The sequence below is a fragment of the Cyprinodon variegatus genome, unplaced genomic scaffold (genome assembly GCF_000732505.1).
Source record: "Cyprinodon variegatus isolate N-32 unplaced genomic scaffold, C_variegatus-1.0 Scaffold109, whole genome shotgun sequence".
In the NCBI taxonomy this organism is placed as follows: domain Eukaryota; kingdom Metazoa; phylum Chordata; class Actinopteri; order Cyprinodontiformes; family Cyprinodontidae; genus Cyprinodon; species Cyprinodon variegatus.
The window spans coordinates 1,135,632-1,151,304 of record NW_015150562.1 but is presented as its reverse complement, the minus strand read 5'-3'; the positions used below and the strand labels follow the sequence as shown (position 1 = coordinate 1,151,304).

Here is a 15,673-nt window from a genome sequence, read left to right as displayed (position 1 = left end):
CATCCCACTTGCCCACTTGGCAGTTCCATAGGGACAAATCAATGCTTTATTTTGCAACCAGATGATTGGGAGACAGGTGTTCTACTATATAGAAGTAAACAGGTGACTTTTTTTCCACAGGGAATTTAACCGGAAAATGGATTTCATCAGATGAAACAAAGGCTGATATTTTACGCAGCAACCTCTCCTGAGTAAATCAGTGTTAAAAAGAGGAGGAATAATTGGGAAAGCAAATAAATGTCCATATCACCATTTATGATTGTTGTTTCAAAGAGGTTTAAATGATCAAGACCTATTGTCCTTATGCTGTTATCCACATCTGATTGTAATATATAACATTTTCAGACTGCATTCCAGGGGGTTCAGCATCTGCTTTTCTGGAGTTTTTCCCATAAATTGGTTCCAGTGTCTTTGTCCCACCATGCATTAGTTACTCTGTTAAAGAAACGGGTTTCCAGGTGAAATGAGAAATATTTTGTTTCTCAGTTTCTGTTGGATTTGTCTGCAGGTTATATCGGAGGAGCAGGAAACTATCTTGGAGCGAGCCTGGGTGCTGCAGGCTATGGAACGGGTAATTACTTTCCCTTTTAGCAGATGAATATGATCATGATGAAAATATCATTATGATAAAAATATTTCTTGCATTTTCCTTACATCTTTAGGACAGGGAGCTTATCTGGGAGGTGCTGCAGGAAAACTTAATGGTCAGTGATCTTTCATTTATTTATGATTTCAAAGAATACTTAGATTTTTGATATTAACTTCTGCCTTTTTCTGAATCAAACATCGTAGCTGCTGCTGCTCTCGGACAGGGCGCGTATCCTCAAGGTGTTGCAGGGAAAAACGGTAAGGAAGTGCATTTATTCTTGCATCTTTACAAAATATACTTTTTTTACTACCGTAGTTTCCTAAGAAAATTTAAAGATGCAGTAAGAGAGCACAGACTTAATACAATTTGTTTATAAGCTAGATATGAATTTTGGTGCTACATGATATATGAGGATCAGAGCGATTGGTCAGATCAGGCAACGTAGAACACGATAATGTGTTACATGTAGTATGAAAAACTTCTCCAGATGAGATGCATTTATGCTTTTAAACTTTCTTTAAATATTTGAACAAAGTCATGATCTCGAGTTCTCTTTGCCAGGTTTTATACTTGGCCTTGCTAAGTATGTTTTCCTTTTTGTGTTTTCTCTTCTGTACATTAAAGTTTGTTTAACTTGATAAAAAATTAAGAACTTCATATGATTCAGGCATAAAAAAACTAAGGGATAATATATTGTGGTTGTGATTGAGACAGGTAAATACAGTAGGTAAAGAAAAGTAAGTGAGTAACTAAGTAAGTAAGTAAGTACATAGCACCTTTCTTCGACAAGCGACGCAAAGTGCTGTACAATATTAGCCATAAAATAAAAAGCAGCACTATATAAAATACACATAGACAAAATAAATACAATTATAGCAGCCCTTGGTAAAATGAGTCTAAAATGCTTGGTTAAAAAAGATTGTTTTTAAAAATCATCCATGGAGTTCACTAAGCACAGGTAAAGTGGTAGAGCATTCCACAAAATTTGTGCGATCTATCGTCTCTCGACCTCAAACAGGTTGGAGGAACCATTTACAAGTTCTTTTCAGCAGATCTTAGACTGCGAGCAGAATGAAGAGGCTGATTAAAACCGCAGATGTAAGAGGAAGCCTGTCCAAGCAGGGCGCTAATGGTCAGGACCAGAATTTTAACTTTTATGCGGTATTCAATGGGAAGCCAGTGTAAAGCTTTTAGGACAGGAGTTATATGAACTTTTCAGTTGTACGTGTCAAGATTCTTGCTGTAGAATTTTGCACTAGCTGCAATCAAGCTATGCCTTTTTTATTTAGACAAGTGAACCGGCTATTTCAGAAACTAAATTTCTGAGTTTTACAATGTTACACAGCTTAAACAAACGTTTTTTGATTAATTGTTTTGTGTGCTTCTCCAGAAACATTGCCTCATGAAATAAAACTCAGAGGAATGGGGCAATAATGAGTGTCTCAGTTTTTACTGAATTCAGATGTGGGCAATTGTCACCCATCCACTTTATTCAGGACAAACATTCAATCAGATAGTTTAAAAAGAGCAAACAGCCATTAGACACACACTTTGTGCATGTTATAAGGGTGAAATATTAGAGTATCGGCTCATTACAAGATCTTTATTTAACTCCTGGCATAACACGTTTCTTTTTGGATTTTTTTCTGAAGAAAACACTTAACAGCTTGAACCTCAGACCATTTAATGTCTCATAGTGAGACAGCAGAGAATCTGAGGCTACCTAATTTCCCTTGTAAACTCATTATTTTCCTGTCAGACAAAAAGCTTTGCCTCTCTAGCTCTCCTTTGTTGCGAGATCTCACTTGAGCTAAGCTTTAATGTTTCTAAAAGAAAAACATTAAAACGTTTAAAAACGTTGTGATTCATAATGTGGGCTTGTTTAACCAACCAGCTTCCCAAACCAAAACAAACTCTCTTTTTTTAGCCTAACCGTATTGCATCCAATAAAAAAATGTTTTTTTGATCGATTATGACAGGCTATGGTGAAGGAATGACGGGATATCTTGGTGCTATGGGGGGTAACGGCTTGGGTAAGTGTAAACACATCAGTGCAGATGGTGAAAATGCATTAGTGTCTCGCATCCTAAGTTAATGTTCAATTAAAAATGCTTTTGTTTTTCCTTGACTGGTTTTGTTCTTGCTGTTGGTATGCAAGCAGGGCCCTGATAAAAGCATTCTTTAGTTATAGTCTTTAGGTGTTTCACCATTTTATCCTTTTCTCTCAGCAGGCTACGGTAACGGATATGGAGATGGTTACGGAGCAGGTGAGTAAATTCATATTTGAGTGAGATAAAATAAAAAGGGGTAAGATTTGGTTTAGCTAAAAAGAAATTAGTTCAGAGACTTAAGTAGTGCTAATTAGAACTATGTTTCAGGGATTGGTTACCCTGCAGAGTTAGCTGATGGTGCTGAGAACAAAGCAGGGAAGATTAAAGGTAATAATAACCTGTTGGAAAACTCCAACAGGTGATGACACTAACTAGTAGATGCTTAGGCTCTCTTCCTGTTGGTGCTGAAGTAACATATCCTCTGGGTGTAGCTATTGAACCTTAATCACAGAAGCTGACCGATTTCTTCTGGGAGTTTCTGATTTCCTGTTTTCATAGACGCCTTGACACTTAATTTAAAATATTTTCTATTAACAACTTCATGAGTCAGCTGTTTTTTTCTATTTCTGATGTTTCAGCTCTGAGCACAGGAGGCTACGGAGGACAGGTCCAGGAAGGATATGGTAAGAACTGACCCTTCAATGGATGTTACTGGTATATAATCAACAGGTCAGATATTCCGAGCATTAAAATCAACTGAAATGTCCTATTTTAGTTCAGAGGGAGATGGTGCCAATACTCCTTACGTTAGAGTAATGATAATGATTCTTTTGTTGTTTTAATCTGTTCCTGAAATGCAAAAGGTCTCAGTTCATGGTTGACCTTTTCAGCAGAACTATGTCTAGCTGGGTTAATATTACATTAGGTTGAAGAATGACACTTCATAACATCCGGAATATATTATCCGACATTCATTGGACTCCAAGAATTAGAGTAATAGCATTTTTTTTGTGATGATATATTTGTTTTATGTTGTGCAGCCATATTTAAAAGTCAGAAAAATGTATCAACTTTAAGACAGAAGTCAGGAGTTTAAGATAAAACTGTAAATATGACCTATAAGTACATTATTCAGACAATGCAGAACATGCTGATAGTCGCACCCACATTTTACTGAAGAAGACTTCAACTGTCCTTAAAGGCACCAGCTGACCCATGAATGAAACTCCTGAAATTTGTTAAAGGCACCTCTTTCACTGGCCTGATCGAGGATCCTGACAAATCTGCATCCCTCAAATGGCTTCTCTTTTACATCCCCAGCACTGTTTTGTTGACTAAGTCACTTCCTGTTCCTAGAAACTAACCTCCCTTATAAGGAAAATCCTCAGTTTAGAAGAAGGCCCAGAAGACAATTCCTGCTTCCTGCTTATAATTAAAAGCAAAGTAAATTGAAGTGAAATTCTTTGTTTGTTTGTGAAAGATTGGGGATTTAAACTTATTCTAACACAAAATCAAGTAGGACATCGTTTCCAATTGGGGTGTGGTCTTAATAGCTGTCCAAAATCAGTTGGCTCCATTTCATACCCCTGAAACGACAGTATCAAACATCCTATGCTAACAAAATTACACAGAAATTACCTCTTCCATTCCTAGCTCATAGATTCTGCACACAAACTGGTTTTAAAAAGAAACAAGCCTTGGTAAAAAAAAAAAATTAAAAATTAATTGAGAAAGTAACCCTAACCCTAGCTCGGAAAAATAAAACATGACTTTGTCACTGAACCTTTTTTAATGTTGGTGCAGGAACACTTGGTACAGGACTGGAATCAATTGGGGGCAAATATGGTGAGTCCTGCAGAAACAACCTCATTGCGTTGTGAGTTAACAATGCTCTGCAAGTGTGACTCAACCATGTTGGATTGTGAGGAGATGATACATCATGTAGGTTAAAGGATGGCATAAGATCTGAGTCATTTTGATCAGGCGTTTGTTTTTCTTCCAGGAGGAGCTGCTCAGGTTCCTTATGGTAACACTCCTGTGATCCCTGCTGGCCTGGAAGGTAAGAGCTTAATGTGCAGCCATCACAGTTATACGAATTAAAACAAAAGCATGGAAAAGCCACTTTTAATTACTTTACAAACATATTTGTTGCACACTAGTTTACAGGCAAAAAAAAAAAAAAAAGATTTCATTTTACGTTTCATGCTGTTGTTTTATTTTAATCTTTTTTTTTTTTTAAATCATCCTCATTTATTTCATTTTCCCAACTTTAAGAACTGTTAAAGGCTGCTGTCATTCTTTTAGGTGATGGAGGCTACCCATATGCTTCTCAGCAGCTCGGCCTTGCTGCTGAAAACGCCAAAACAGCCAGCAAATACGGTGAGACAGTGCAATCTGAGAAGAGCAAAAATGTGTGAAGCTGTGCACGACAGAATAAGGGCTGTTACTGTTAGATGTCGGTTAGCTTTTCTTTAAACAGATGCACACCCTTTATGGTTAAAACAAGCACAGAAAACAATGCAGATTAGAAAAGGTGAAAAACAATAATATTTTCTTCTTTTATAGGATATTTAATTTTCTCTTTCTGCCAGCTAAATTGAACCATGTTGTTATTGTTTTAGGTGCTGCTGCAGGTTATGGGACCCGACAAACAGGTGAGTTTGCATCACTGTTTGAACAAAAACTTGCAGATACAAGCATTTTATATTCCTCCCTTCAAGTTTCAACACCCTGTTGAGATTTTCAGAGATGACAATGTTAATACCGCAAAGCTTTGCACAACTTCTGTGTTGCACACATCAGCTACTCTTGATTTTATCGGGTTACAAAGTTCATCAATAATGTATACCCTCTATCTCTTTGTTCTCTAAATTGTGACTCACTGTTGCATTTTCTGTTTAAGGTTACGGAGCACAGCTTGGAGCTCCTCATGATGCTCTGGGTAAGTCAGAAAAACCAGACTTCCTCTTTACTGATCGAGTTCACTTGTTGATGATTTCATAAGTCATGTGCTCTAGCATGATACCATTGCTTTGAAAAAACTCAGAGAGCAGAGCATGACGAAAAGCTTCTAATGTCTGCTTAAGGGGAGGTTTCAGAATTACTGTGTAGCTCAACTCCTCGCCTTTTAAACACTAAAATCCTGTTCTTGACAAAACAAAACAAAGGAACCAAAAAAACTGCTTTATTCAAAAGTGAAACCCTTTATGCAAAGCCAGCTTTTGGTACCTACACTTACATGAAAGTAGCAAGCATAATAGATAATATTCAGGTTTTTACTTTAAACTAAAGTTGTCAATTCAATTTACCATTAAAAGACTTAACTGGGATGTTTTATTTTTTCACAGTGGAGCAGACTGGCAAATACGATGGAGTGAATGCTGCACTTGGTAACGGGTACAAAGGTGACGTTGATGAAACTTTACAACAGAGCATTAAACATACAGATCATTTGGTCATGCAGAAAACTGGCTCACATGAAAGAAGAGCTCCATGGCAAATTAGGGAAATTAGGTTAATTTCTAAAGCAAACATGTCTTGAGTTTTTTTTTTTTTTTTTTTACAAATACCTATTTTTTTTTTTTTTTTTTTACAAATACCTATTTAATGAGGATTCTAAATGAACAAAACAAAACAATACAAAATAGTGTAATAAAAACAGCATGGTTTTTCAGTTGTAAACCTTTCTAGCTGAAATAATTCTGAAAAATGTGGCATGCATTGACATACTTTGACGCCTCTGAATAAACTCAACTGTAACCAAATGCCCTCAGACTTTATTTTAGACCCGGCCCGTCAGCAATCGTATCATAGTTGCTACAGATGTTTTGTAAAGATGTTTCTTGGAGATCATTCATTAAAAACCAGCTTTAAGAAGAGCAAGGAACACAGCCTGGCAGTCAGGGAGGAAGTTGTGGGCAATTTTAAAGATGAGTCAGTTACAAAACAGTGTTAAAAGAGAGAACTAATGAGAAAAGAAGTCATGAGGTTGATTGGTAACTCATCACGAGCTTCACTGATCCACAGTTTAGGTGGAAAATTTGTCAGGAGGGCAGCTATTCCTGCCCCAAATTTTGGCCTGTGTACTGTAGAAAGCTGGTAAGAAGAAACTATAGTTCAGATTAATGCAGTTTCATTTCCAGTTTGCTTTAAGCCCAGAGGGAAACACAGAGAGGATTGTGCTCGAGTTAGGTGATACTGAATGAAACCTTTTCTATCATGGTTGCTGTTTTTGATCTGTGTTTCTACTCAGGTTTTCATTTTGTCCTTTTTTTGAATTTATGTTATGTGTTTTCATATAGATTTATCTTGTTTTCATTACAGCTTACTTTAAGTCTTCCTTGGTGTTTTAAGTTTATCCCTTGTTATTTAAGCTATCTTTATTTATTTATTCCAGTCTCTTCCCCAGTCTTCTAGTTTTTCCTTTGTCATTTTGTAATAAATCAGTTTATTCTCATTACATTTAAGTCCTGTATTATTCTTCTGTTGTCTAGACCACTATTAAAATTACAAACCTTCCTTTGACTCTGCATCTGTCAACACATCCTGACAGTTTGGCCCACAGGAAAAATGATATATGCCAAGGAAAACTAACACTGGCCATCAGCCTGAACATGTTATGCCTAATTTAAATGTCGGTGGCAGCTTCCTTCTTTTGGGGACGGCTGTCTTCAGTAGGGACAGAATTATTGATTAGAGCTGATGGATGGAACAGAATTACAGGGCAGTCCAGGAGGGAACCAGGTAGTGGCTGCAAAGTCTCGATACTGGGCTGGAGCTTTTCTTTCTAGTAAAGAGGCATCTAGAGCTGGATTATCAGCTCAGTTTAAAGAATGGTCATGTTTAAGACTGGTCAAAATCCAGGCCTTAATGGTGAGTCTCAGACAAGACTTAAAAATTGCCATTTGTAGATGGTCACCCGCAAATATCAGTGAGGTTCATCTATTTTTGATAGAATAATGGAAAACAATTAAAGAGACACCCTAAATCTCTTGTACTGGTTGAAGCAATATGTGGTTCTAAAAGGTAATGATTTAGGAAGAATAAATATAAATGCATGCCACACATTTCAGAATTTGGTTGACGTTGTGAAAAAACTGTATAATGTTCCCTCAATTTTAGTCTTACACCACTTTTTTTTTTGGTATATTACATTAAATTAATGGTTTGTGACAATATTAGAAAAAGCTTAAGTTCTGTGAAACACATTCAATGAAAAAAAAAATTGCATTTTTGCTCCACTATTGATTTTAAAATTGTGTCTTTGTCTTTAACCAGGTTAAGAAGTTGGCCTCTTCAAGTGGATCTTCCTATATTTCTATTGTTTTACCTTTTTGATTTGCTTTTCTCATTGTTACCCATATTTGTATTGACCCTTCAAAACCTGCTGTACTCAACACCAATTGTTCTGTTTTATATCATAAAGTTTAAGTTGGATGATGAACTAAAATAGATGCAAAGTGCAAGAAATGTATGTTTGCTTGATGATCTTATTGTTTTAGTCCAATGAAGCATCATGTCATGTGACGGTGAATAAAAAAAACAACTTCTGAGTCAATAGGATCCGCCTTCATGTTTAAACACATTCTCTTGAACACATATAGCGAAACCTCATCCGCACACAGGAAGCTTTACCACTTCCTTTATATTCGGGCAACACAGAGAAATTTAAAGTAAACACCAGTTCTTTAAATGGGAACATAATAGATCAAAGAACACAGATCAGAGCCAGTTTAGTTGTGCTTTTATTCTGGATAAGTAGGGCAAAAGTAAGCTTTCATAATATGAATTACAAATTTGTTAATAAAAAGACAATACGATATTATCAAGGTTACAATTAAAAATAGACTTTAGCTAACACTTTCTCCAAATCAAAAGAAACCACACATATAGGCAGGTATATAAATTATTGCAGCATAACTGATATCTTAAGTATTAAAGCAGTTGTTGTAGAGTATCATTCAAAGGATTTCACCATCTGACTCTCATTCCTGTAAGATTCTCTTTCCTCCAAAAAAACACCCTTTTCCTTCAGGATAGATTTTGGAATAGGATGATCATGACGGGACACGTAAAAGCTCCTCAGGCTCTGACTTATGGGTGATGGTTTATAGTCCAAGCATGATTTTCCAGCAAGACTTGGAATACATGTCACCTCCCATTTGAAGAAAAAGCGACCATGTTGGAGAGGGCACACATCTTGCATGATTCCAGAGGAGAGTTGTCGTTCACATGCTCCCAGCAGATCGTCATCCCATTTGCTGTCCTGATCCCAAACTTCAAATCGCACCAAATTCTCTATAGAGATGTCCCTGGTTTCTAAGTCAACGATGGAGTTCCAACGTGGGCTGTTGTTGTTATCAATAACAGAAGTACGGTAAACCTCTGCTTTATTCACAAACACCTTGACATAGCCGTCCGTGGCAGTGCTGTGGTCTCCCCACAGGTCATCAGCCCTTTGCACTGTTATGATAACTCTGGCCATTCCCTTTCGTGTTGGACAGCAGTCTGGGCTCACAGCAGGTTCACTGTGGCACTGGCAGACACAGGGATCCTGGGAGTCACTCTTTATTCCAGCATTACATCTATTGCTGCAGTTCCTCAGCAGACCTTTCTCCAGAATGTAATGGCTGATAGCCAGGCGCAGGTCTTTCCTGACCTGTTTGTCGGTAGGCAGCAACTCGTAAAGTGGTGTAAGGGAATATGAAATGATGTCTGGGTATTGTGGTACTGAACCAAGCCACTCCTTGTAGGCTTCTGGATTTTTGTTGGCAGAAAAAAGGTCTCCATCTGAAGTAAGCCCCCCTTTTACTTCTGTGAACCTAGAAACAGAAATGTTTAAGCAGCTGAACCAAAAATTGTCCTTACAGGAATAGCAAAAAGTAAATATTATTTTGTTATTATTAATTAAAAGATGAAAATGTATACTTTACCTGTCTCTGAATGTGTCAGAAAAGGATTTCTTGTTTTCCATTTTGTCTATAGTTTTTTGGCAGTGCTTTGATTCTACTGTCGCACTAACTTTGACGCTTGCAGACGCTTCAGCCTCCAGACACATTTCAATCTCATTTGTATTTAGACCCTGCAAGCTGATTTCACACATCTTAATGCTGGTCACAGACTCCACCTTTCCTCCTAACTTCACCTGGAATTACATATTATGAGCACTTGCAGGTCAGATATGTCTTTATGCTGAGTTCCCTTTACTGATGTTTGCTGTTTGTACTCACCTTAGTGATGTAATGTGTCCCAAAGTTCTCAATGAATTTGTAAAACCTAGATTTGTACTGTGGGTTGTATACTTTAGGAAGCTTTCCCACAGCTTTGTTGAAATCTCTGCTCAGAATGGGAGTGCTGGACACTCTGTAGCTGCAGGGACACGGAACAAAGATGTGAGACGAGTATGACAAAGCAATAGGATAACACCAGTTTTGAAATGTTGACAACCTTCAACAAAATTGGAAAAACAAATCTAGAAATTGTTGGTCTGTTCAACCTTCATTTTTTTCAGACCTCCTTATGTTGATTAATTACATTTAAAGCGGAAGCTTAAATTTAGCCTTAATGCTATCTTAGACTCAGCTGACTCTTGTTCAAAATCTGCACAGATCCCCACTTTCTTCATATCTTGAATCTGGTGACACCATATGGCACTGACTGTCAAGAGATAAATACATAAAAGGATTTCCTCACTGGCCTGCCCTACCTGGACAATTTTAATCACCTTTAAATTCAGTTTAACTCAGTTCTCCTCCCCCTAAAGAAGGTTTGATTGGACAGTTATTAAACTCACACACAGCCAGAGCTCCATTGAGCTGTTTATTCCACCAACTCTCACCAGACTTTAAAGGATTGTTTGAATCTATCAAAAGTAAAATAATTGACATCCTTCAAAATATAACTAACTTATATAACTTTTGATCAAGTTCAACTTTGAGATATCAACATTATCATATTCATCTAAGCCAATAACTTGTATTTTAGATCCATTTCCAAGCAACTTAGTTAAGACAGTATTCCCTCTTGGAATCCCATGAAAATAGTGCCCTTATAAAAAATTGCTTCAATTGATCAAATTGTATTAAAGCAGATATTGGCAGAAGTAAGGCTCTGAATGTTGTGAGTTGTAGTTTAGCTGTTTAAAGTTACACTTTTCTAACATATAAAGTATTTATGGATCAGTGCCTTCAGGTTATTTTGATGTGTTTGCCTCTGTCTTATTGGATCCCCAGAACGGGGCCCAGTGTGTGCAGCTTTTGGCGAGGCCGACATGCATGCTCTCTTTGCATGCATGCTTGGTGTGAATAACTGCTGCAAACCCAATGACACAATGCAAGTGAATATTGACTGTTACAACATGCTCATCTAGTCGGAGGGAATTCTGCAAAGTCATGACTTAATGCGACTGTCGTAAAATCAAATACAAACAGCATAAAAATAAAACAACAAGCCGGTCCCATCTAGGCGCAATCGGAGAAAATGACAGACGGAGTGTGCTCCTGATGTCCAGTCTGCTCCGCAGCTTTGTTTTGGTCGCTGTAACCGCAGAAAATCCTGCTTCACAAAGATAGGATGTTATAGATAGGATGAGTCTTCAACTGAATTAACCTGTGTCAAGAGGCACAGATGCACCGATTGATGTAATTGGGAGAGAATACCGCAATTTTTTATATTTTTCAAAAAAAAACATCACTCAGACGCTGATCGTCGATAAATTATATATATATATATATATATATATATATTTTTTTTTTTGTGCGGCCCGGTACCAAATGACCCACGGACCGGTACCGGTCCGCAGCCCGGTGGTTTGGGACCGCTAACTTAGTCGATTAAGATCAGATTAACTGGTTTATGTTTTTACTGAGTATTAAAGAAGGCTTCACCAAAGTGAAATATTGCTTGTTACAGCAAACTGCCTCATGAATATCCCTTTTTCAGAGATAATACCAAAACCAGGCCACTTTCAAAATCTGCAGCCACTTTTTTTCTATGGATGTGAAAATCAGTATGTGTCCAGTAAATAAATGCCGAGACTGGAATCAAAAGGATGGAACAGAAAGTAGATAAATAAACATAGAAAAAAATTGAGGTCTGAGGTTACCTTTCTAGCTAATACTCTTTGCTTACAAGCCACAGCCCCAACTTCCCGTACTACCATCATGCTATACAGCTTTTACTGGGAAGTCTGTGGTTACTTTATTTCTAACTTGACATGATTTATACAAGCAAAAACAGAAGCTACATTTTCTCCCCAATTTCAATTTTTTTATTGGGCACGTTCAAAAACCTCCCAAGTCTTGATCTAAGTTTGGAATAAAAAGAAGAGAGATAATATAATAGCAGATTTTGGTATTAATAAAAGACTGCCAAAGCAGATAAATGTCATTGAATATTAATGAACACAGGTGACATTTTAGTATTGGGAATCTTTTTAAGGTGTTCATTGCTGTTATCGGACTCATAGTAGTGAACAGCTATTGCAAAGGTGTTAAAGTTGGCACACAGAAACCACCAACCAGGCATTAAATCTTGGTGTAGTGACTCAGGCCTGAAAATTCGGATGCACAAAGACAGAAACGAAGTCAGACTTCTATCACCTAAAGAACATCCCCAAGATTAAAGGACCAATGTATCAGCAGGAACCTGAAAAACTAATTCATGCGTTCATCTACTGTATAGTATAATGGATTGCTGGAACAGTGGCTTCACAGGTCTGCCTAAAGTGTGGATCAGAAAGCTGATCCAGAATGCTGCTGCCAGTGTCCTCACTAGAACTCACTAGAAGTGGAACACATCCCCCCAATTTTTATTTCCTTCCACTGGTTCCCCAAAATGTCTAGCTCCAAATTAGTTCACAGACTTTTTGTCAGTGTATCAACCACTCAGACTCTCAGGTCTGATGGTTCAAGTTTCCTCTACATAACCAAAACCAAACATGGAGAAGCTGCTTTTAAATCGTATTCTCCACCAATCACGAACAAACTCCAAGTTTAAACATTAAACATTTTGAAACCTTGAGTTGCATTAAATTGAGATTTAAAAACTAATATACTTTTTAGGTAACCTTAGACTGTGTTATCTAAACATTATTATTTACACTTCATTTTGTTATCAATTTCAATTACTACTTCTATTATCTTGAATTATGCATATTTATTAATAATTTAATTGTCCTTTATGCCTCTGGAATACACGTTTTCCTGTTTTTTTCCTGTTATGTTTTTTCATGAACAACACTTTTTATAGGTCCTCTGAAATGTGTTATACGAATACATTTCCCTTGCCTTAAGTGTTTTAATCATGGGACATCTAAGAGTTTGAGAGATTCAGTGCTTCAGTGGCCCCTCGGTTATCCAGATTGTTTTACTTAAATAGAGAATGATATTGTACATTTTGACAATATTCAAAGCAGCATATTGCCAAACATTTAGCAGCAAACAAAAATTATAGAATTATTTTCTGAAGAACTAAACCAGTTTTGCTCAGTGACTGGTGAAATATACAGTTCCTAATAGTGTTAAGAAAATGTACAAAGCCATTTTTAAGGCTTTGGGACTATAAAGAACCCCAGTGAGAGCCATCATGCTCAAACGGGAAAAAATAATGAAACTGTGGTGAATCTTGGCGAGACTGGTGGACCAACCAAAATTACGCAGAGCATTAATGACTCATCTGGGAGGTCACTGTAGAACCTGGAGCAATTGGAGCAATCTTGATTGAAGATAATAATTATTTGAGAACTACTGCAACCTTTCCAGAGCTTCAGGTGCAGATGAATCATCTAGAACTGTGTCTGACTTCAGAATTAAAAATGTAAATTTAATATATTCTGAATTTTTTGACACATTTTAAAATTCTTCCAGCTCTTCTGAAATCAGGGTTTGGCCTGAAGACATTTTTATGGTCTAATGGAATGTTCTCTTACCTGTAGTACTCACACGACATGCTGGTACTTGCGAAGCTGAACTTGTCATTCTTTGTTTTTTCCATGGCATATTCTGCCAGTTTAGAGTTGGTCCCAGCCAGCATCAGGTTTCCAGAATGTTGTTTTACTTCAACATCTAAACCTGTCTTCCAGTTGTTTTCAACAGAAGAGGTGCTGCCGCTGACCAGAGCCCTGCTGGATTTGTAAAGTTTAGAAGACACCTTGGCGCTGCAGGACTGCCTCGCCCTCCAGTCCTCCACAATTAGGGGAAGCTTTTGCTTTTTGTTCTCTAGAAAGGGGTTCATACAGAGCATACAGGTCTTGTCTTTCCGTTTCCACCGATTCATATTGAGAACAAACGCTCCTTTACGCTGCATCTTGGTAATGTCAAAGCCTTCCCCGGCCAAATTGGATCCAGGAGCAAATTCGGCCTCTAAGCACTCTTGGGGTTTCCCATCAATGCACGTTCCAGTCGAGGACCAAGGGAAGCACAGCAGGAGGCCAGCATACAAGGAAAAACTTAACAGAAACATTCTAACAAAAGAAAAGCACTGAAAGAGAAAAATATATTTCAGTGAGGCTCATTGTTGTACTGATATTAAACAAAATCATCACTTGACCTTCAGAATCTGTCATACATTTTTAGACCAGCCATTGTGTGAAAAAACAATTTTTTGCATGGTCTTTACAGATACAGATAACAGATTAGATCATGCATAAAAGACCTGCGGTTTGAGTTATTTCTCTTTTTCAGTTTCAGACATGACTTATCTCTGTCTTTTGTCTGCTCTGGTGTACCACCAAATTAATATTTTGCAAAGAGAAATGTTGTGCTTGTTTATGGAGTTTATAATAGCTTTAAGTGACTTCTTTCAGCTTGAAGTAGCAGTATTCTGAACAATTTCCTCAAATGCAAAACTAATTGAGTGTGTTTAAACATTAGTGTATTGATACTTTATTGGTTCTTTTGTTTTTGGGAAATTAATTAAATTGAACAACATGTTACTTTTGAACAAGTTAAAAAAAAAATTCCATTATTTCCCCTGATGGTTTTAAATTTGCTTTTGAGACTTTCTTTTGTTAAAATGTAATTAAAAATAGTGAAGCAGTATTTTTCTTAATTAATAACCCCCTGTGCATTGTCTAGTACCCCCTCTCATTTCAGTCATGTCCAAACTCAATGACTGGGAGGGTCCTTTAACATCTTTCTGGTGTTTTTCTATTCAGGTTTTCAACTTTTTTTTTTTCTTATCCCTGTTTCTTTTTTTTTCTTAACAAAGAGTATCAGATGCTATTGTTGAAGCGTTATCTCGTAATCAGACTCACAGGACATCTATGGTCATCAGCAAGGCCTCTTAGGATATTATTTTTATCTTTCTGACATGACATTGTGTTTACACAAACGTTAGGTGCAGCAAACATTTACTTTTACAGAGCTGCTTGATGCCACTAAAAACCGATTGCTGCAACTATTCTGTGTAAACTTGTTCTTTTCTGTAACCATCTGAAGTAAGAGAAAACCTCTTTGCAGCTTCAAAAACCTGTCTTCTTCCTCCAAATTGCCACCTTAATGCGGTGGAGGGGTTTCAATGGTCAGATAATCCCAGAGGCTATGTTTTTGGGGTTTTAAATGCCCCTGTTATGGTCAAAATATGCTGTAAATATGCTGTGGGTGAAGGGTCTTACAAAGGAGAGGTTGCCTTATGTGGCATAGCTGAGACCTCACCCTGCAGCCTGAGCATGTTAGCTAGAAATACTATCTGGGCTCATCATCACACATACGGTAGTCTGGACTCTGGAACCCAGTTCCTTAAGACAGGCTGGATTTGTTCTACTCTGGAGTGACCCGTGGGGAGAGGCGGACGGCTAAGGTGGGTCTGCTGGTCTCTCTCATGCTCAGTCCTCTCATGCAAGAGTTAACTCTGGTGAAAAAATGGGTCACATTCCTCATCTTGGTAGGGAAAGATCTCTGACTGTTGTCTCAGCTCATGCACTAAACACAAAGTTCCAGGCCTTCTTAATGTCCCTGGGTGGGGATGTGGGATAGTGCCCCTCTCTGGGATTTCTGTACTGAGATGAAGCAACACAGAATCAAGAGCTGATCAG

At 37.5% G+C, this 15,673-nt stretch overlaps 2 protein-coding genes across 6 annotated transcripts in view; one reads left to right on the top strand and one right to left on the bottom strand.

The window, feature by feature from the left end:
* LOC107084772 (glycine-rich protein DOT1-like) overlaps positions 1-8,187 on the top strand; it is a 16,215-nt gene extending 8,028 nt beyond the window's left edge. For 2 of the 5 annotated variants that reach the window (XM_015374774.1, XM_015374771.1), the window contains exons 10-23: positions 509-571; positions 663-704; positions 793-846; positions 2,569-2,622; positions 2,818-2,856; positions 2,968-3,027; positions 3,279-3,323; positions 4,444-4,485; positions 4,643-4,699; positions 4,945-5,019; positions 5,262-5,294; positions 5,543-5,581; positions 5,988-6,044; positions 7,918-8,187. In XM_015374774.1, the coding sequence (XP_015230260.1) occupies positions 509-571; positions 663-704; positions 793-846; positions 2,569-2,622; positions 2,818-2,856; positions 2,968-3,027; positions 3,279-3,323; positions 4,444-4,485; positions 4,643-4,699; positions 4,945-5,019; positions 5,262-5,294; positions 5,543-5,581; positions 5,988-6,044; positions 7,918-7,922 (665 nt within the window). In that variant the 3' untranslated portion in view covers positions 7,923-8,187. The remainder of the gene's footprint in view (positions 1-508; positions 572-662; positions 705-792; positions 847-2,568; positions 2,623-2,817; positions 2,857-2,967; positions 3,028-3,278; positions 3,324-4,443; positions 4,486-4,642; positions 4,700-4,944; positions 5,020-5,261; positions 5,295-5,542; positions 5,582-5,987; positions 6,045-7,917) is intronic. The other 3 variants (XM_015374773.1, XM_015374776.1, XM_015374775.1) reach the window with 3 other exon arrangements.
* A 373-nt stretch (positions 8,188-8,560) lies between these two features.
* Positions 8,561-15,673, bottom strand: part of LOC107084770 (perforin-1-like) — a 10,370-nt gene continuing 3,257 nt past the window's right edge. Inside the window, exons 3-6 of the mRNA XM_015374769.1 lie at positions 13,568-14,118; positions 9,870-10,008; positions 9,573-9,784; positions 8,561-9,461 (exon numbers count right to left, since the gene is read on the bottom strand). Of these exons, the coding sequence (XP_015230255.1) occupies positions 8,597-9,461; positions 9,573-9,784; positions 9,870-10,008; positions 13,568-14,100 (1,749 nt within the window). The 5' untranslated portion in view covers positions 14,101-14,118 and the 3' untranslated portion in view covers positions 8,561-8,596. The remainder of the gene's footprint in view (positions 9,462-9,572; positions 9,785-9,869; positions 10,009-13,567; positions 14,119-15,673) is intronic.